At 34.9% G+C, this 21905-nt stretch overlaps 1 protein-coding gene across 7 annotated transcripts in view; it reads right to left on the minus strand.

Moving 5' to 3' along the window:
• Nucleotides 1–21905, minus strand: part of sls (sallimus) — a 122000-nt gene that overhangs the window by 67250 nt on the left and 32845 nt on the right. For 6 of the 7 annotated variants that reach the window (XM_089072198.1, XM_089072200.1, XM_089072199.1 and 3 more), the window contains exons 1-30: nucleotides 21429–21899; nucleotides 17813–17855; nucleotides 17402–17676; nucleotides 17067–17284; nucleotides 16750–16971; nucleotides 16185–16534; nucleotides 15750–16098; nucleotides 15431–15669; nucleotides 14988–15217; nucleotides 14645–14788; nucleotides 14298–14555; nucleotides 14084–14227; nucleotides 13724–13996; nucleotides 13102–13647; nucleotides 11984–12461; nucleotides 11306–11886; nucleotides 10622–11164; nucleotides 10281–10535; nucleotides 10039–10182; nucleotides 9181–9579; nucleotides 8586–8987; nucleotides 8104–8326; nucleotides 7623–7795; nucleotides 6991–7130; nucleotides 6343–6859; nucleotides 6067–6210; nucleotides 5644–5895; nucleotides 2836–5537; nucleotides 591–1593; nucleotides 35–433 (exon numbers count right to left, since the gene is read on the minus strand). In XM_089072198.1, the coding sequence (XP_088928324.1) occupies nucleotides 35–433; nucleotides 591–1593; nucleotides 2836–5537; nucleotides 5644–5895; nucleotides 6067–6210; nucleotides 6343–6859; nucleotides 6991–7130; nucleotides 7623–7795; nucleotides 8104–8326; nucleotides 8586–8987; nucleotides 9181–9579; nucleotides 10039–10182; nucleotides 10281–10535; nucleotides 10622–11164; nucleotides 11306–11886; nucleotides 11984–12461; nucleotides 13102–13647; nucleotides 13724–13996; nucleotides 14084–14227; nucleotides 14298–14555; nucleotides 14645–14788; nucleotides 14988–15217; nucleotides 15431–15669; nucleotides 15750–16098; nucleotides 16185–16534; nucleotides 16750–16971; nucleotides 17067–17284; nucleotides 17402–17676; nucleotides 17813–17855; nucleotides 21429–21573 (11791 nt within the window). In that variant the 5' untranslated portion in view covers nucleotides 21574–21899. Of the gene's footprint in view, nucleotides 1–34; nucleotides 434–590; nucleotides 1594–2835; nucleotides 5538–5643; nucleotides 5896–6066; nucleotides 6211–6342; nucleotides 6860–6990; nucleotides 7131–7622; nucleotides 7796–8103; nucleotides 8327–8585; nucleotides 8988–9180; nucleotides 9580–10038; nucleotides 10183–10280; nucleotides 10536–10621; nucleotides 11165–11305; nucleotides 11887–11983; nucleotides 12462–13101; nucleotides 13648–13723; nucleotides 13997–14083; nucleotides 14228–14297; nucleotides 14556–14644; nucleotides 14789–14987; nucleotides 15218–15430; nucleotides 15670–15749; nucleotides 16099–16184; nucleotides 16535–16749; nucleotides 16972–17066; nucleotides 17285–17401; nucleotides 17677–17812; nucleotides 17856–21428; nucleotides 21900–21905 lie in introns of those variants that run through there. The other variant, XM_089072201.1, reaches the window with a different exon arrangement.

Here is a 21905-nt window from a genome sequence, read left to right on the forward strand (position 1 = left end):
AAAATAAGAAATGAAAGAGAGATTAGAAACATACTTTTGCAAGATACAGCAGCTCGAGTAATATCTTCTCCAAGATCATTAATAGCCTTGCAAACATATTCACCAGAATCCTCGGGATAAACATATAAGATATCCATCGACACAAATCCCATGTCGTAAACCGTTCTGTATCTGTGCCCGGCGGGTATCAATTTACCATTTCTGTACCATTCGATACGTAGATTCGGATCCTCCTTGGGCTCCACACGGCATTCAAATCTAACTGGTTCACCCTCGTCGACTGTTGTTGATTGAATTTGAGTGATAAAATGAGGTGGTTGTCGCGGTGCTTCTTCCGCAGGAGCTTGAGAGACTGGTCCTCGCTCTAATTCTTTTAGCTTCTCACCGCTCATTCCCATTGGCAATTGAGAGTCAAAATCTATTGTCTTCTTGGCTAAAAAGAAAGAGAGAAGCAAAGAGAAATAAAAAAATTATTTTTGACTTACACTATAATAATATAAAGGAAGTTTATACTGTAATAATATAAAGTGCAAATATAAATGTATATCTTTCAACCAAAAGTTAATAAATTATTAAGTTGCGTAACTTACATTTGCAAGTGATGGTAGCTTTGGTAGTAGCAGTGCCCCATTTATTAGTAGCTCTGCAGACATATTCACCGCTATCTCGTGCATACGTGTATGACATATCCAATGATATAAATCCAAAATCATTAATCTGATGAACCCGAGAGCCTGTTGCAAAAGGCCGTCCATTGTGGAACCAATCAATACGCATAGTGGGATCACCCACAGGTTCAACTCTACAATCGAAGTGACTCGGTCCAGCTTCTTCAACTTCGATATCTTTAAGTTCGACGATAAATCTTGGTGGATTTGGTGTTTCTTCCTCCGCCAAAATTTCATCTTTCTTATATAAGGACTCTTCCAATTTCTGAATACTTTCTGTACCAGTCTTAAAATTGCTCGGTAACTGAGGCTCCAGGATAATACCTTGACGTCCGCGAACTTGAAGTTTGCACGATACCGTGGCTTCACCGTGACGATTGGTAGCTTTACAGGTGTATAAACCAGAATCGCGTTGATAGCAATTTGCGACTTCCAGAATAACGAAACCAAAGTCATGAATTGTTTTGACTCTACTACCAGCAAGAAGAGGCTTGCCATTGTGAAACCATTCAACTCTCATACTGGAATCGTTAATTGGCTGTAATCGGCATTCGAAGTGAGCAAGAGAATTTTCAGCTAAAGTCAAATCAGAAGGAGTCGTGATGAACTCTGGTGGTCTTCCAGTATCATCCTCGGGACTAATCTGACCAGGAACAGCTCCAAGACCTTCCAACTCGGCGATCTTATCAATCGTACTTTCCATACCCTTAGGTAATTGAGATTCCAGAATAATACTACGTTTGCCTGTACATTTCATTGTGCATGTTGTCACCGCCTCGCCATAGTCATTTGTCGCTCTGCAACTATATTCTCCAGAGTCCTCTGGATAGATGGGAGAGATCTCTAAAATGACGAAACCAAAATCGCAAAAGGTGCGGAAGCGAGATCCTGTTCGCAATGGTTTACCATTCCAGAACCATTCGACCTATATTAAAGGAAACAATGTAATGTGCGATATGAATAATACGTAAATAACACATATACAAATACACGCAGATTATTTATATTGACAAGTAAACCTTTTCAGGTGTCAGACACCTGATTTTTTTTTCATTCTTTGGATTTTAAATTATTATAAAAGATATCAAATTATTATAAAAGATAATTTTTCATGCAAAAGAAAACAATTGCACAATATTAACTGTTGTGCTTTTATACAGTGTCTCATCAAGATATCAAAAGATAATTTTTCATGCAAAAGAAAACAATTGCACAATATTAACTGTTGTGCTTTTATACAGTGTCTCATTTTTAATGATAAAATATTCCATCATAATTCGGCAATAACGGACTTCTGACAAAAATCTTTTGAACAAAAGTTGCTTGGTTTATTTTTACCAAACAAATTAACTGAAATTATTATAATTTTACTCAATGTAGTTAATTACATTGAATAAAATTACAATAATTTCAGTTAATTTGTTCGGTAAAATTATAATAACTTCAATTATAATAACTTCATTTGTTTTCTGTTATCTACTATTAAGGAAGCATTAATTAAAAATTTTAGAAAAATGGAGACATTTTTATTTCTATCTTTAGCATAGCTATTTTAGCTATTTTAGCATATACGCACACGCAATAACTTTATTTATCTAAAATATCTCGCTTTAATTTTATTTATTTAAAGTATCACATGATAAAGAATAGGAAATATTTTATATGAAATATATAAATTAGTTTGTAAAATATTTACTTTTTGATTATATTTACTTTTTGCACTAACACTATGCAGAATGATGAAAGGAATAGATTTTTACGTATAAAAATCATACAATTTCATTTAAAAAATTTAATCAAGATTTGATATGACTTTTGCAAAAATTCCCAAGGTCAAATAAAAATCGCTATTTTACATTTTTTTCGAAATCAAGTAATTTTTGTTCGAAATATTTTTGGGAGAAATGCGTTATTACCAAAATATTTTATTCCATCAAAATGAGACATCATGTGTAAGTGCAACGGTTGAGCAATTTTTTTGCATGAAAAATCATCTTTTGGTAGCTTAATTCAAAATTCAAAGAATGAAAAAAGTCAGCGTCTGTCGTCTGAAAAGGCTTATTTGTAAAATATAAATATAAAATAACCAGTAATATATAGAGTAATATATATATATATATATATATATATATATATATATATATATGTTCAAAGATATTTTATTTACTTTTAGTTTTGGGTCATCTGTGGGAATTAGTCGTGCTTCGAAATGCGCGCTCTCTCCTTCTCGTAGGCCATCAATGTTACTTAAAGGTACAGTGAACATGGGAGCCTTGCCACGTTCTTCTATAATCTTTTCGTCCTTTGTACGTATCATCGAGTCTTCAAGATTTTGAATTTTTTCTAGGCCGCCTTCCATGCCCTTAGGAAGTTGGGATTCCAAAACAAGATTAGCCTTAGAGAAGCATTTGAGCATTGCTCTTGTTGAATCTTCGCCGTACTTATTAACAGCTCTACATTCATAAACTCCGGAATTCTCTTCGTAACAATAAAGTATGTCTAAGATAACGATACCAAAGTCATGAAAAGTGCGATATCGATGACCATGTGGAAGTTTCTTGCCATTGTAATACCACTCGACTTTCAAGTCAGGATCATTCACTGGAGTCAGTTTCGCCTCAAAGTGTGCGGATTGTCCTTCTATTAGTTTCGTGATGTCAACAATTTGCGTAATGAATTTTGGTGGTTCGGCAATGGGAGTCGTAGGTGTAGTTGCTTGTTCTCCGGCATAACTCTCAAGCTCTCGGATTCTAGCTAGCGAGTCCGGTTGCAGGGAATCTAAATAAACTCCGCTCTTGCCAAAGCATTTGATCGAGGCTTTTGTATAATCCTCTCCGTATTTATTGCTAGCTTTGCAAACGTATTCTCCGCTATCATGAGACATTACACCGGCAATATCCATAACTACGAAGCCAAAATCAGAGACCATTTTGAAACGTGACGAGTGCCGTAGAGGTTTTCCATTGTGGAACCACTCGACTTTCATGTGAGGATCACCCACTGGGATTAGAGTACACTCGAAATGAGCTGATTGACCATCTTTCAGACCCTCCAAGGATTGAATCTGAGTTGTGAATTTAGGTTTCTGGCCCTTGGATTTATCGATACATTCTAATTGTACACTAATTTCTGCTTTACCCCACTTGTTAGTGGCCCTACAAGTGTAAGTACCCGAATCTTCTATTTTAGTGCCGAGAACCTCAAGGACAACCATGCCGAAAGCATAAACGGTTCTCGTGCGATGACTAGCTTCTAAAGATTTGCCATTATAAAACCACTCAACTACCATAGTTTGATCACCAGTGGGAATGAGAGATGCTTCAAAGTGAGCAATTTCTCCTTCTGAGAGATTGCTCAGATTCTCAAATTGTGATGTAAACATTGGTGGTTGACCTTCTTCCTCTCCTGGTGAAATACCTTCTTGTCGTTTCAATGATTCCTCCAGATCTTGGATTGCTTCGAGACCTTCCTTACCTTTGGGATGCTGTGACTTTTCTATGATATTTTCTTTCGTGGAACAATAAACTGTTGTTGAAGTAAAGGCTTCCCCTGCCTTGTTATAGGCTTTGCATGTGTAAATGCCAGAATCACGCTCATAAACATCCGTTAAGTCTAAAGTAACAAATCCAAAGTCGCTAGTCATTTTAAAACGTGAACCATGCTCTAAAGGTTTCCCGTTAAAGTACCATTCAATTTTTAAATTGGGATCATCTTTTGGTTCAACTTGTCCTTCTAGATGTAATGGTTCGGACTCTCCTAATTTAAACTCAGGCTGGAGAGGAACCGTCCAGATCGGCTTAGGATATTCGTGCTCAGGACTATCTTCCGGTTTCTTATATTTCGATAGATAAGCATCTTCAGCCTCTTTCACTTTCTCAAATCCGGCTTCTCCTTGCGGATGTTGCGTTTGAAGATAAATATTTTGCTTGCTAGTGCATTTCAAAGTACCTGATGTCTGTGCGCTTCCCTTTGAATTCGTAGCTTTAACCGTAATCACGCCCGAATCTTCTTCGTAAGCGTGAGTCAAATCCAGAGCTACGTAACCAAAGTCGTAAGTGCTCTTGAATCTCGCACCAATCGGTAAAGGTTTACTGTTCAAGAACCATTCAATCTTCATAGTCGGGTCTTTTGATGGTTCTACGTTGCATTCAAAATGAGCGTTATCACCCTCGATGCATTCCACATTATTTAAGTGAGTGATGAAAACCGGTTCTTCATAAGTAGGTTCTGGTTGTTCGGTAGATATTATTTGTGGCTGTTCCAAAGCATCGATTTTTGAGAGAGCGTCGGGATGCAAAGTATCTCCCAATAACCAATGACGATCGGCAATTTTTAAACTACAAGTCGATACGGCTTCTCCCAAAAGATTAGTCGCCTTACATGTGTAAATTGCGGAATCGTCGGGTCTTAGGCCATTAATCGACAAAGTTACTAGACCAAAATCAAACGTACTACGAAGCCTCGTTCCAGTTTGAAGAGATATACCATTTTTGAACCATTCTACCCTCAAGTTAGGATCCGCCCGCGGTTCCACTTGAGCTTCTAAATAGACACGTTGGCCCTCTATCAATTTGTCGAAACTCTCGAGATGTTTAGTGAAAACTGGCGCTTGCTGCGGTGTTGTATCAACAAACATTTCTGGCACTTTATTCATTTCTGCTTCTTTCAATTGAATCTTCTGCCACGCGTCCGCTTGTATGCTATCGGAATCGATAGCTGAACGCGCTTTTACTTTCAGAGAAATCGATGACACTGCTTCTCCAGCATTGTTAATCGCTTTGCAAGTGTAAACTCCAGAGTCTTCAGGGATAACTTTTAGAATGTCTAATGTTACATATCCAAAATCGTGACTCACATGGAAACGTGATCCTAAATATTGATACACAACGATTTTATTAACGCCAAGTATTTACAATATAATATATATAATATTAAAAATGATTTATGTATATATAATTAGAAAATATTGTCTTACCCATTTTTAATTCTATTCCGTTCATATACCACTCAAATTTTAAACTCGCATCACCAACGGGAACAACCCTACATTCGTATCTCGCCATTTGTCCTTCCCAAAGTTCAGTTGGTCCAGTTAGCAATTGCGTGAAAATCGGTTTATCGAAAATCTTTTCCGGTTCCTCGGGTCGTCCAGTCTCTTTGGCTTCCAGCTGAGCGATTTTACGTTGTGCCTCGGGATGTTGAGTATCTAATTGTATGCTCGCCTTAGCTGTATTAAATATAAATATTAAATATATATTAAATATATATATATATATATATATATATTAAATATAAATATTAAATATAAATAATAGATCAAAGATAATTAATAATCGTATTTCAATCAAATCATTTTTGATAATTGAAATTAAATATTAATTAACGTTAAATGATTTACTTTTAATTTTCATTGAAGCCGTGGTAACTGCTTCACCCAACGGATTAGAAGCACGACACATATAAACGCCTTCATCTTCATCACGCACATGAGCAATATCCAGAGATACATAGCCAAAGTCATGCACTTTTGTAATCCGCGAACCTGAAATTACAATGAAAGTTTATCTTATGTATCAATTATATTATAGATACGTTGCAATTATATAGATTACATCGCATAATATTTGGCAGAGTTTTAAAATATCTTTTTTTATTTATGTTTAATAATTCTTACTTGTTTCAAGAGGCACTTCATTTCTGAACCATTCCACTTTGAGCATAGGATCACCCACGGGTATAAGTCTGCATTCGAAATGTGCAGTATGACCTTCGGCAATATTGTCAATATTTTGCAAAGGTTGAGTGAAGACCGGTCGTTGTCGAGTTTGAGGCTCTGGTACATCTGGTCTCTTCCATGGTTGTTGGGCTTCAAGTTCCCGGATTTTGTCCATTCCTTCGGGACGTTGGGAATCCAGAATAATATTATCTCGTGGGATTACCTTGAGCTCGATTGATGATACGCATTGTCCCAGCGTGTTGATCGCTCGTACAGAATATTGTCCTGCATCTTCAGGTACGGCATGACCAATGTCCAAAGCAACGTACCCAAAATCAAAAGTCACATGGAAACGGGCTGCCGATGGTAATGGTTTACCATTATGGAAAAATTCAATTCTTAAATTTGCGTCATGCAAAGGTTCTACTTGACACTCAAAGTGAGCTGTTTGTCCCTCGTATACTTCAGTTGTGCCCTAAAAAAATTTCTCGTATTTATTTCATTCCATTCATTGTATTTGTTCATTGTGTACATCTTATATTTGCTACATCAATCTATAATAGTCGCTTATATATATACTATTATCATTATTATTATTATATATACCCTAAGTTCAGTGATAAATCTTGGTGGTGTTACTGGTGGTTCTTCGATCTCCAATCGTGCAGGATGACCTTGGGCCTCTAATTCTCGAATTTTTTCTAAACCATCTGGATGTTGAGTATCCAGAAGGATGCTTCGCCGGGCTACAATGAGAAAGAAAAATCTTACCTGCCTTGCTTTTCAGAGTAATAGCATTTTATTATCAACTTTGTGCTTTTGCTTTTTTGAAAAGATAAATCCGATTTTACGATAATTTTTGAACTCCGAGAAGTTAATATTGTTTAAATTGCTGTATCTTCGAACATCGTGTAATATCGTGTAAGATGTATAATATCTTTATGCTGTCAGAAAGAGAGGGAGAATTTGTATTATAAGAGTTTTGAATGGAATTTTTGATGAAAACCTTGTTTGTAAGATATTAAACTTCCGCCATTTATTCGACAAATGATTATTGTTTTGTTGATGAATTTTCATCATTTCTGACAAATATTTTCTCATTTTTCACAGATAGAAAATTAGATTTCGGATATTGTGCATCTTTTACTAACAATTACGCAGAACAATTAGTATAAACTGACATGTATGAATATATTAAATTAATGTGATTAGCTAATGATATACCACTAGATACTTACAGCTAACTTTGATAGTGCAAGTATTAACGGCTTCTCCAGCCAAATTGGTTGCTTTACACATGTAAGTACCAGAATCTTCAGGATAGGTATAAAGAATATCAAGAGCCACATAACCAAAATCATGTGTTGTACGGAAGCGATGACCAGTTTTAATTGCAACTCCATTGACAAACCTATTAAATTAAACAGTATATTCAAATATTTAATCGATAGACTAATATAATTATTTGGTGTGTGTGTGTGTGTGTGTGTGTGTGTGTGTGTGTGTGTGTGTGTGTGTGTGTGTGTGTGTGTGTGTGTGTGTGTGTGTGTGTGTGTGTGTGTGTGTGTGTGTTGAATCTATTTTGTTATATCGTTTTTATTTTATTTTTAGATATTTTAGACATTTCTTTATTTTATTTTTAGATATCAAATTCTGGATAAATATTTCTTTTGGCTAGATGTAATTGTGTTATTTATGTGTACTGAATATTGAATATACCATTCAATTTTTAAGTTTGGATCATTAATTGGCTCCACACGACATTCCAGATGAGCATGTTCGCCTTCATTGAGATGATCCAGATTGTTCAATGGTGTCAAAAATATAGGTTTTTGATGAATGATCTCCTTTTCAACTTCTTCTTTAACTTCGATAGTTTCCAATTCGCGAATCTTTTGCAGACGTTGCGCATCCAACGTATCGAGATATAAACCTTGTTTTGCTATTAAAATAATTGGTGAAATATCCATTCACAATTTTGATTAATAACATTCTAAAATAGCAAGTTGTGTGAAACTTGCTATTATTTGTTTGTAATTTTTTGCGAAATAAATATGAAAGATTGCCTTATTTTGTATTCATTCTTTTGTTTCTTTCAAAAGTTTACGAAAGAAAAGAAAGAAATATTATTTAATCGTTAAATCACATTTGATCATGTTAAATCTGATCTATGATTAAATGTAGGATAAAATATTACTTACAGTCTACGCTGATCACGCAAGTAGTGACTGCTTCGCCAATGGCGTTCCTTGCTTTGCACATATAAGTACCCGAATCTTCAGGATAAGCATAAAGAATATCGAGAGCAACATATCCAAAATCGTAGGTCGTTTTAAATTTATGTCCCTGAGGAATCGGACGTCCATCTCTAAACCATTCAACAATCATTGTCGGATCGTTTACGGGAGTCAGTGTAGCTTCGAGATGAGCGCTTTTGCCTTCTGGGAGATGTTCAATATTCTTCAATGGTCGTCCAAAAGTGGGTTTCTCGGCGATAATCGTATCTTCTTCCATCACACGTTTATATCTTGAATCATCTTCGAGGTATTGTATCTTTTTTAATGCACTTTCATGCTGCGTGTCACGAATAATTGATGCTCGAGCTAAAAAAAGATTTTTCTTTAAATTAATGCAAAGAGATATGGAAAGGGGAAGACGTAAAAATAAGTATAAGTATAGATTAAAGTTATAAATTGAAGAAACAGTTGAAGTGATATAATGTACATACGAATACGTACAATAGAATCGGCTAGTTCAAGCTATGTTGACACGCAAATGCGTTCTTGTATTACTCACACTTTACATCAAGATTAATCGAGCTCTTCGCCGATCCCAATTTATTGGTGGCTTGGCAAGTATATGTGCCCGAATCTTCAGCATATACGGTCAATACGTCCAACGATGCGAATCCAAAATCACAGATAGTTCTGTACCTGTGACCGGTGGATAATGGTTTACCATTATGGAACCATTCCACTTTCATGTTAGGATCGGGATAAGGTTCTATGCGACACTCATAATGTGCGCTTTGACCTTCGATTAGATTTGTAGGTCCATTCAATTGCACCGTAAAGGATGGCTTGTCTTTTACCACGATTTCTTCTTCCTCACGTCGATATTTTGTAGTATCTTCCAAGGCTTGGAGTTTCGATAAAGCGCCCTCGTGTTGTGATTCAAACTGCAAGGCTGCCTTGGCTGCATTTTAGAAGAATTTTTAACATAGCGTAGTTGTAAGAATTGCGTCAAAAAAAGTTATACACATTTATTGAATTATGCAAACAGCAACGAAAATTTTCAATGAAATCGCAATATATCAAACAAATACGCAATGCGAGTAGTAGTAAATAAGTTTAACAATAATCAGTACATCAAATCAATGAAGCGTAAGAATAAAATGTAAAAGCGTAATAACGAAATTAAGTGGCAAATTCAGATAGAATGTTAAATATCGTTTTTAGTTAATAATATAATTATAATCGATATTAATAAATCGATGTTAATTAGGATTATGGGATATTATGGGATTTGCCAAATTTATAAAATATACATAGATATTGTTGACTGTATCATAAATAATCAGTTCATAAATTAACTTGCGAGTTGTGTGAAACATATGTTTTATTAAATTGTGTATTAAATCAGCGGCATACTTACATTGAACAAATAATGTTGCTGAAGTAACTGCTTCTCCAAGTTCATTTGTGGCACGGCACGTGTAAGTACCCGAGTCTTCAGGATTGACATACTTCATATTTAAGGCAACGTATCCAAAGTCGTGCATAGTTGTTACACGATTTGCTTTTAAAAAATTAAAAGTGATAAAAGAAATTTTTAACGGATCTTAATATATAGCATAACATGCTTTAACGTATGGACTTTCAAGATATTAGACTTACAAGCTGAAATAGGAACACCATTACGTAGCCATTCTACCCTAAGTTTGGGATCTCCAACTGGAATAACACGTGCCTCGAAGTGCGCTGCCTGATTCTCAGCAACACGAAGATCCTTTATCGGCATCGTAAAGACAGGCGCTTGCGTAATAATTTCCTCGGTTGCGGTTTTACGTTGATAACGAGACGTATCCTCCAATGAACGAAGACGTTGAAGAGTTTCCTCGCTCTGAGTCTCCGTGTAAATAGACTTTTTAGCTTTTTAAATAAAAAAAATGAAGTAAATTAATATTAATGATATTGGAGAAGATTGTTAAATAAATCTCAAAGTGATAAAGACTTACAATGAACAATAGCGGTTGCGGAAGTAATAGCTTCACCAATAATATTTTTAGCTCTACAAGTGTATGTCCCAGAGTCTTCGGGGTATGCGTACATGATATCGAGAGCGACGAAACCAAAACTATTTGTTTCGATAAACCTCGAGCCGGCTTTCACGGGTTTATTATTATGAAACCACTCGATTTTCATCGTTGCGTCAGACACTGGAATTAGTCTACATTCAAAGTGTGCTCGTTGACCCTCTTTGATTTCGACGTTATTTAATGAAGTTGTAAAAATAGGCGCTTGAGTGGTAGTTTCTTCAATTACTTCTTGTCTATGATATTTAGACTTATCTTCGAGATAGTGAATCTGTTCGAGTCCAAGTTCATTTTGCGTGTCCGTTAATATCTGCGCACTCGAGCGACATGTTAAAGTGCAGAATACTTCATCACTGCCTATTAGATTAACAGCACGACACATATATGTTCCAGAGTCTTCGGCAATCAAATCAATTACATCCAATGCAACATAACCAAAATCGTGAATTGGACGGAAGCGGTGTCCTGCGAATTGATTTGTACAAGATAAGATGGACTAAATATTTTGTTGATAAATTTGAGAAAAGAAAAGAATCGTATTAGATAATAATAAATATATATTAAAGTTACTGTAAAAGAGATGACAAATGATGATTGACAAATTACCTATTGTCACTGGACGACCATTCTTAAACCACTCGACTTTCAAATTGGGATCTGTTACCGGCTCCAGTTTACACTCAAAATGAGCATGTTGTCCTTCTCGAAGATTCTCTTGATTTTTCGGTTTAGTAATAAATTTTGGCTTTACATTGACAACTTCATCGATTAATTCATGTCTTTTGTATCGTGAAGCATCCTCCAAGTATTGTATTCTTTCCAATCCTTCGGGATGTTGAGATTCAAGAAGTAAATCCTTTTTGGCATGTACTCTTACGGAGCATGAAGTAACTGCTTCACCGAGCTGATTTCTAGCCTGACAGGTGTAAACACCAGAATCTTCAGGATATACACCGAGAATATCTAGAGCTACGTAATCAAATTCATAAGATGGCCTAAATCGATGACCAGTCTTGACTGGTCGACCGTTAACGAACCAATCGACTTTCATGGTCACGTCACCAACTGGCTGAAGACGGCATTCAAGATGAACATTGGTCAGTTCTACTGTCTCAATATTGTGCAGAGGTCGAGTGAATTGAGGTGCTTGCATTACAGTGACTTCCTCTTGCTGAGTTTTGCGATATCTATATACAAATAAAATAACAAATGAGATAATAATTATAAAAAAATATAAATGGCAAGATGTATGATAAATAAAAGTCTTAAAAATAAAATATAAACCTTGATGTGTCCTCCAACATTTGTATTTGTTCAAGTGATTGTTCATTTTGCGTTTCGGTAAGGATGTCAGATCTACCGATAACTCTAACGCAAGCAGAAGTATGCGCGGTACCTAAATGATTAGTGGCTCTAACCGTATATTCGCCAGAATCGTAAATGGTAGCGTGCACTATATCAAGTGCAACGAATCCGAAATCATAGTAAGTCCTAAATCTAGAACCGACAGTAACCGGACGTCCGTTTTGGAACCACTCAACTCTCATCGTTGGATCGCCCATCGGCTCCAAACGACATTCCAAATGAATATTTTTGCCTTCGCTAACTGGTTTAGGATCACTCAATGGTTGAATGAAAATCGGTTTTGATTTAGAAATTTCTTCGATGTGGTACTGTGGCTCGACAAACTTGGATTCTTCTAAACGTTGAGTCTTTTCATAAGTGCCACGGTGCATGCTACTAGTATCTATACTAGAACGTGCTGAAAAACAAAAAATCAATAAAACTTATTAATTGTTCCACCTTTCTATAAAGAGTAACCGCAAAAACACCGCAAGAATCGCCTATTTAGTCACCCTCGCCCAAAAGTGGACTTGAATTCGATCTTAAACGATAGTTAGTCGATAATTCATGATAAGACATTAACCCTCTAAAAGTTTGGAGTTGAGCATACTTTTAGTTCCTAAGATATGAGACCTCAAAGTTGCTCTTATACACTATACCACCTTGATAAGATATTACATGAATCCATTAATGCTCATGTAAATCCATTAGATCGATCTTTTTCAAACGTTGCAAAAGCAGATATGGCATATCACAAGATGATAATTCATGTAATAAAAATTATTTTATAATTTATTTAAACAAATTAATGGATTCATGTAATATCTTACCAGGTGGACAGTGTATAAGATAGTGTATAAGAGCAACTTTGAGATCTCAGGAATTAAAAGTATGCTCAACTCCAAACTTTTAGAGGGTTAATGTCTTATCATGAATTATCGTTTAGGATCGAATTCAAGTCCACTTTCGAGGGTGGCGACCAAACAGGCGATTCTTGCGGTCACTCTTTCTTTGAATTATTGAATATTTTATTATTTAGTTGAAATTATATATCTTACTCTCTACGGTCATAGTGGCGGATAAACGAGCTTCTCCGCGGGCATTTCTAGCCACAACGGTGTATGTGCCAGTATCCTCAGAACGAACCTGAAGAATATCAATGGAAACGTATCCGAAATCGTGATACGTCTGGATTCTATTAGCAGCAGTAATGGGTTTGCCATTGTGATACCACTCGATTTTCATAGTAAGATCACTTTGTGGTTCGACGCGTGCTTCAAAATGCGCTCGTTGACCTTCTACAATCTTATTGGTACCTTTAAGATTACCCAGAAATCGAGGTGTCTGTGTAATTTGCGTTTCCTCCTGAACCTGTCGCGCATATCTACTCGAATCTTCAAGAGACTGAATTTTCTGGAGACCAGTAGGGTGCTGGCTATCATAAATAACATCATTCTTACTGATTACACTTAATTGAGCTGTAGTGTGAGCTTCGCCGGCTCTGTTGTAGGCTCGGCAAGTATATACGCCGACGTCATGTATCGTTACATATTTGATGGTCAACGCCACGTAACCGAAATTGAAGAAGGTTGTAATCCGAGAACCTAATTCCAAGTATATTCCGTGAATATATAGATTTATGGAATGCATTTACAATCAGAAGAATTGTATATTACTTACTAGCTTCTACAGATCGTCCGTCTTTCAGCCATTCGACACGGAGATCAGCATCATTGATTGGCTCGAGACGTGCCTCAAAATGAGCAAATCCGCCTTCTCGTATGCCGCTCTGATCTTTAATAGGCGATTTAAATTCCGGCGGGCTACTCGGTTCAGGCTGCTCCTGCACGTATTTCTGGTGCATCGCCTGTTGATAGGCTTCCAATTCCTCGGCGGCCTCAATGTATCTCGATTGTTCGGGGATACCCAAGTCTGTTGTTACGCTTGTACGCGCTAAACAATAATTCAAGGATTCTTAAGGATTAAAAAATAATTAAAAAAAAACAGTTAATTATTTATCGCGAAATTAAGGCGACTCACCAAAGACACGAAGAGTTGCAGTGCTGACGGCTTCTCCCAAACGATTTACAGCTCTAACGGTATAAGAACCTGCATCTTCAGCCCGTAGGTGCATTATATTAAGTGAGACGTATCCGAAGTTGAAGATGCTAGTAATTCTTGAGCCTAGTGAATAATTAATAAATTTTTAAAAGATTACCTCTTCTCATTCCAGACTTCGACGGGCTGTACTCACTGGCTGTAATTGGTTTTCCATCTTTATACCACTCCACTTTCATGGTAGGATCGCTAACAGGTGTCAATTGTGCCTCAAAATGAGCGTTACGACCTTCCTGTAGTTCACCAAGATCCTGAAGCGGGCGAATGAAAACTGGCCTCTGTGAAGAAGTCTCCTCTACACTCTCCTGTCTTTGATACCTGCTGTAATCCTCGAGCTGCTGGATATATTGAAGGCTGTCGGGATGTTGGCTCGCTTGTTCAATCGTAGCGCGTGCTGAAAAATTAAAGATTTGATTTATGATTATATATAATACAAATGACGTTTTCTCGAGAGAAAAATTTAAAAGAATATTCTCTATTCACCGGTCACGCTGAGGGTGGCTCGAGATTCGGCAACTCCGGTCGAGCTTACGACGCGGCACAAATATTCCCCGCTATCTTGCAAAACAATGCTAATGAGATCGAGTGAAATAAAACCAAAGCGAAAGACAGAAGTCGCTCGGGAACCTGTTAAAAATATGTCAATGTGAATGTCAATTAACTCGATGATACTCGATGATATCGTGAGTATATAACAAATATTATATATAAAATATTATATGTAATATTATATATATAAAATATTAGATGTAAAATATTATATATAAAAATATTATGTATAAAAATATTATATATAAAAAATCAAATATAAAAATTCTTTACTTACTCGCGTCGAGTGCTCTACCGTTGACATACCATTCTACCCTCATGGTGGGATCGCCCACCGGTTCGATTCTGGCCTCGAAGTGAATTCGTCCACCTTCGATTTGATGAACGTCCTTTAACGGTATGATGAAACGTGGCGGCGGGTAAATTTTGTCTTCTTCAGGAGGGGGCAAGTAAGGTTTCGCGCGTTCCACGTGTCTCAAATAAATCACTTCGGGACCAGGCGCTGGTCTGCAAACATTATTACATTTACTGCGCATTCTTCAGTTTTATCTTCTTATGGCTTCTTAGACTTTTCACTAAAGAGACTGAAAATCGATTTTATTAATTGATATAAAACACCGATTATATGTACATCTCATTCGGACGGTTCAATAAAGATATAGAATAAAAGGAGGATTAATATTAATTTGTTAATTCGATAACATATGCAAAGTCTCTCACTCTGGTTCGATGACTTTCGTTGGTCGGGGTAAATTCAGGCGTCTTGGTTCCGGGGTCGTTCCTTTCGGTGTCTCAACGAAAAGCCGTGCTCGAGTTGCAGTAGAACCGGCTATATTTTGAGCTGTGCATTGGTACCAGGCTGCATCTGAGAATTTGGCACATGGGATGTCTAAAGTCGAAGCTCCGCTATCATCGCTTGATATACGTATTTCAGAACTGGGCGTTATCGGTACACCATCCTGTAAAAATTTTTGGTGTCAGAAATATTGTGTGATTGTATCGTTAGAAATTTAAATAAAATATGTAGAAATTAAAATACCTTTTGCCACGTGATACGTGGAATCGGCGTGCCGACTGCGCGTGCCATAAAGACTACGGGTTCGCCTTCTTTCACGCTTGTTGTAACGAAGCGTTCAACAAATTTCGGTGCAATTACCTGTTCCTTTTCAATAACGTTCAAGTTGCACTGACAAGAAGTTTCGCCAGCTTTATTCCGAGCAACGCACATTACTATGCCAGCGTCGATACGACTCACGTTCGTGATCATCAACGAATTGTTACCAGATTCATTTACAAGAATTTTGTGAGTCATATCATTGGCAACTTGTTGGCCGTTTATGTACCAAGTGACTTCGGGATAGGGACGACCAGTTACGCGACAGTCGAATCTAAAGTATATCATTTATTAGTATCTCGTTTTAATATCACAAACTTATCAAAAACGATATTTAAAGGAAATAAAGTCAAAGCATACCGCGTCATTTTGCCTTCGGTAGCTTCCTTATCTGTAATGGTACGAACAAAATTTGGCGGCAGAACTTTACTAGAGTCAGTAGATTCGATAACCGACTCTGCTTGTTGAGTCTTAATAAAATCTCTTTGGTGTGTGGTTTGATATGGAACTTGATCTACTTGATCGCTGGATTCAATTGCCAAATAAGCGGAACTGACAGTACAACCTTGAGGATTCTCAGACAACAATGTATAATGACCACTATCTTCCGGCAGGGCGACTCGGATTCGTAAAGTAGCCTGCTGATTTGAATAACTTGTCTCCACACGTTGAGAATCTCGAATTCTCTGTCCATTTTTAAACCATGTTAACTGCAATAACAAGAGAATATGATTTAATGTAAGTTAATAAAAAGTATATTAGGTTATTTCTTTTTTTATAAATTGTTATTTCATTAATGACAGATGTGATATGACTTAGAAATGTTAGAGGTAAAAGTAATTATACATTCAAAAGAATAAAATGTATTGTAAAGTTAACTTTGCGGTTTTTATTTCAGTCCTCATTTAATGCAACTTGAACTCACTCTTGGTTTAGGATTGCCAGTTATCTTTGCAGTAAAGATAGCGTCCGATCCTTCAACGAGTTTTGAATTTCTGGGTTTTTGAGTGATTTGTGGAGGTGCAATCGGTCCCAAGGTACGATCAACTATCGTAGAAACTTGCAAATCAGATTCACCCGCGAAACGACGAGTAATCGAATCACGAAACTCCGATTCACGCAACAATCTGTATTCGAAAGTATCAACCTATACATTTGAGAGAAAAAGAATATTATTGTGAGCATTCTAATATTGTTATTGTATTAAAACAATTAACATTAAGTGCACTTTAGTTGTAATACCTTAAAATCTTGAATGCTCGTAATTGTACCATTAACGTAACTTTGTTTATCTATCGTTTGCTGATAACTGCGTTGTTGGAAGACTTGACTTCCAGTTTGCATTTTCTGTTCGCTCGATTGGAAGCTTTGCATAAATTCTTTCTTGTAATTATCCGTCAGCTGTTTTGTCGGAAGATCAAATCCTTCTGGCTGTATGTAAACTGAGCAAATAGCTTCGCCTAAGAAATGAAAAGGACCACAAATTTTTTCATATTAACATTGATTTTAAGAAATGTTTATGAAAGATGAACCGGCATATTCTAATTGAAAACTATGCTTGTAGATGAAACCCTTACCATATTGGTTTTTTGCACTGCACGTGTATTCGCCCTCGTCCCCAGGACCAATCTGATTAATTTGAAGTGTGACAATTCCAGTGTTTTCGTCATAAGACATCCGAATCTTCCGCGATTCTAGCAACGATACTCCTTTATGTATCCAGGAGACAGTTGGTCTTGGATTACCTCGGACGCAACCTTCAAAAATCGCATTGCCGCCCTGCGCGAATCTTGCATTTTTAAAGATTCGTTCGAAAATCGGTGGTGAGGGATCCCCGGGCTTGCCCGTAAATCTACCAATAAATTAATGAAATCGCATTAAAAATATTCTTGTAATAAAATATTATTGTCTCTCGATAAAATATTATTGTAATACGTTTCTTATATAGCGCTGCGAAGAGCTACAGTTAAAAGTATTGCGATACTTACACTGGTACAGTTGGTGTCGTTTGCATAACAATCTCCCCTTGAACTGTAGAAATAAAAGAACATTACTTCTAGATAATTAAAATACCGATATGAAGCATTATTAAAATAATTTTATTCTATCCGGAATTAAATTCGATCTTTCCTCTCCAATAAAAATCCAAAACTATAAACTTTCATGTATTTTTGTAATGATTCATTTTCGGGTTAACAAGAAAAATTGATTTAAATTACAATATGTCTCGTAATGTAAACATAATTTGATGAAAAAATGCGGCGCGATCGTCATCGCAACGTAACGGCGACAGGAAAAAAAACGGCTCATCAACGGTTCGTTTCCTCGATTGTACCCTTCGTTCTACCCTAATTGGATAGTACGACACGAGTTATACGAAGAAGAAAGATATATACACATCATGATTTAAATATATACAACTATGTACAATTTAATTCAAAACGAATAAATTTTAAAAGATAATAGCTAAAGAAGATTTCTTCCATGGATAACAAAAGGTATAAAAGGACAAAATTAAATATATTATAACATGGAAAAATAAAAACATTGATCGAAATATATTTTTAACACACTTCAAGATACATTTCTAAATTTTTTGCCAACAAACGATTTAACAATCCAATCTATGTGTATGAGAGAGAGAGAGAGAGAGAGAGAGAGAGAGAGAGAGAGAGACAGAGAGAGAAATTAGTTTTTGAATGTATAATTATTTGATAAAATATAAAACGTTACATTCACGTTACATTCATATATCTGAATATAGGATTTGCATAGACATGTACAGATAGACTTTTCTTAATTTATATTATGCAATTAATTAAGTTGGTAGATTAATTGTTTTATTATAAAGTTAATCATTTTTCTCGTATATTACGTTGCGACGATGCAATATTTGCTTCACGATTCGCGAGTCACGAAGGGAACGAACGACGTAACATGCTGCTACAAGAACGGGATTGTATTTTTGCATTTGGATAGGGATCACGTTACCGTGAGCCATTTTAGGCGCAACTATCTTTGCTCGGCGCTGCGCGCCGCGACGCGTCGCGCCGCGATGCGTCTACGCTGTGCCTGGACCAATCGCGTTTCCCGTTACGCAAAAGCAGTCACTGACCAAAATAAAACTGTGTCCCTCCAACACTTCTCTTCTTCTTATATTTGCGTACATTTTGCATATAAGATTTATGTATTAAATTCTTAAATTTAAATATATCTTCTTTTTTCTTTATTTATCCTTCTCTTTTATTTCTTCATTCTCTCATCCGTCATCCTTTTTTTTAAATTAATTATCGATTATCATTGATTGGCGATGCCAAGGTATGCTTATTATTGGTTGTTTAAATTTTTAACGCATTTAAGTCCCTAAAAATTTATGATAGATATTATGGAACAATTATTTAACTTTTGTAAAAACTTTACATAATAAAATAAATATGTGCATATACAAATATGAAAAAAGATTATTAGCATAATCTTTATTTATTACATCTTTTAGCGTTTATAGCTTTGCATATAAAATTACAGATATATTTTAATTAAAATAATAATTATATTTTATATAATAATAATTATACTTTATATAATGATGTTATTTGTAACTTTTAATGAAATTTTTGTTTTTAATATTTAATCTTTCTTTATGTACACAAAAAACGGTAGCTTAACGTAGCTTTAGTTTTAGCTACTAACGGAGTTGCTTACTGTACTTTATTGTCTTTTAGTTTTACGTTGAAATATAATCTAACACGTTTCGATGCACATCGATGCAAGTAAGATTCATAAATCTGTCAGTCTTTATATTATTTGGCAGCTACAATGTTCTCTAACATGTCTATATTCTTTGGTTCTTTAACGTATAACGCAGTTGGCAAAGACCCCTTAGTTATTTTTGATATGAAGATTTAAATCTATATAACTATTGTATATATAAAAAAATTCCTTTGCAATCTGAAATATTAAATATGATTTATAACACGGAATATTAACGCGCATATGCCACATATGTATATATATACTTTTTAGATTTCTAGAGTATCCAAAGAGTATCCAAAATCAAAGCTTTCTATAAGAATCTTACGTTTCATTTATTTTTTTTTCTAACTAATAAACTAATTTTTTTTAAATAAAGTATCAACACCAATTATTATAACAAGAAATAAATGTAAAGAAAACATTGGACAATTATAATTCTTGATTTTTTTATCTCATAGATAATAAATAATCTCATAAATAATAAATATAGTTTATTCTTTTAAATTTGGCATTATGCCTAATATGTATGAAACTTTATCATAAATATATAAATGTAAAGAGAATTCCAATAATTTTTTTTTTTAAATAAATCTTACAATTTAATTTAGATTTTCTAATGTCATATTTACTGAAACATTTGGCATAATATAATTCTAATTTATAGGTAATATTTTATTATTTTAATTAGGTAATCTAATTAGTTTACAATTTTTATTTTATATTGTAATAAAATTTTATATTGTTATAAGGACGAACAGCTTTTCTTCTTCTCTTTAAAATTTTCTCTCTCGCTTTCCCCCCATGTATGCTATTTTATGTATATATGTATATATATATATATATATATATATATATGTATATATATATATATTTTTTTTTTATGTATATATGTATATATATATATTTATGTATATATGTATATATATATATATATGTGTATATATATATATATATATATATATTATTTGCACTGAGGAACTTAACATTATATTATTCCATCTTCGAGTATGCATCTACGAACTATGCACGCACGAAAATGGAATAATATAATGTTAAGTTCCTCAGTGCAAATAATGTTGCAAACATATAACGTATATTCTTTTCAATAAATTCTTTTAAAATTAAGATTTTTGATATAATAAGATTGACCTTGGCAATATGATATATTAAACTAAATATAGAAATTCTTTGTCTTTTTTGTTTGTCTTTAAAATAATAGAAATTTTCTATTCATTTCAAATTGAAATTTTTTAAGTAAATTGTTAACAGAAGAAAGTCATAAAGTTTACTTCAAAAGTTTATTTCCTTTTGATATGATATGTAAGGCGATGTGATCCGAGAGCATGTGAAAGAATTTTTAAAAAGGTCACACAGAGTGTGGAAAACTATCTTTAGAGCTCTCGCACGGACGGTGCTCCTTGCGCAGAAATAGAATACGAGAAATAGAATACGATTCGTTGATGGGGTATCCACCAGAAGTATATACATAGTAAGCCGATTTTATAATTATTAACCCTTATTTCTTTTACCCTTAATAAAACAAATTAAAAAACAACCATTAAAAAACAAGTAGGTATTTTAGAAATTTATAATAATAATAATAATAATAATAATAATAAATTTCTTTTTATTATTATTATTATTATTATTATTATAAATTTCCGCTATTTTTTTTACAAACAATCATAATATCTAAAAGTAACACTGCGATAAAACATAACTTTATAAATTTATTAATATATAATAAATCTTGAGTTTATCAAGATTTTCCGTAATATTCTTCTTGTTTGAATTTTTTCGACAGATTATTACTCAAGAATACAATTTCTTGATTTTTTGAACACAACTGACCTCTCTGCTGACTGGTGATCTGTTGCCGCGTTATTTGTCTTTCTGTCCGTTGTTGAATGTACTGTTGCTGTTGTTCCTGCATAACAGCATGTTGTTGTTGTTGCTGTTGATGCTTCTGTTGTTCTTGAAACTGTTGTCGCTTCATTTTGGGTTGGAAAGTTCAATAAAATCGTGAGTCATTCAGATATGACACGGTTGTGATCAAGTAGACTTGATAGTAGTTATAAACTGCTAATTAATCTAGGAAATCTAGAAAGATCTCCGTTTTTATCTTTCTTTCAGTATTATGTTTTATCACCCGAGATTTAACAAACAAACTCTTGATGCACAATGACGAATTGGAGCAGATCACTCGCACTTATCTCGCTTTACTATGTAATGCACGCAGTTTTGCTGGTAACCGCGGCTCTAGTCTAGTCAGTCGGCAGAAATCAAGTCATCGTCAAAAGTCTCGTCCCCGTGATTCTTTAAACCAAG

This window comes from Pogonomyrmex barbatus, unplaced genomic scaffold, assembly GCF_055798465.1.
Source record: "Pogonomyrmex barbatus isolate J1 unplaced genomic scaffold, ASM5579846v1 scaffold13, whole genome shotgun sequence".
In the NCBI taxonomy this organism is placed as follows: Eukaryota; Metazoa; Arthropoda; class Insecta; order Hymenoptera; family Formicidae; genus Pogonomyrmex; species Pogonomyrmex barbatus.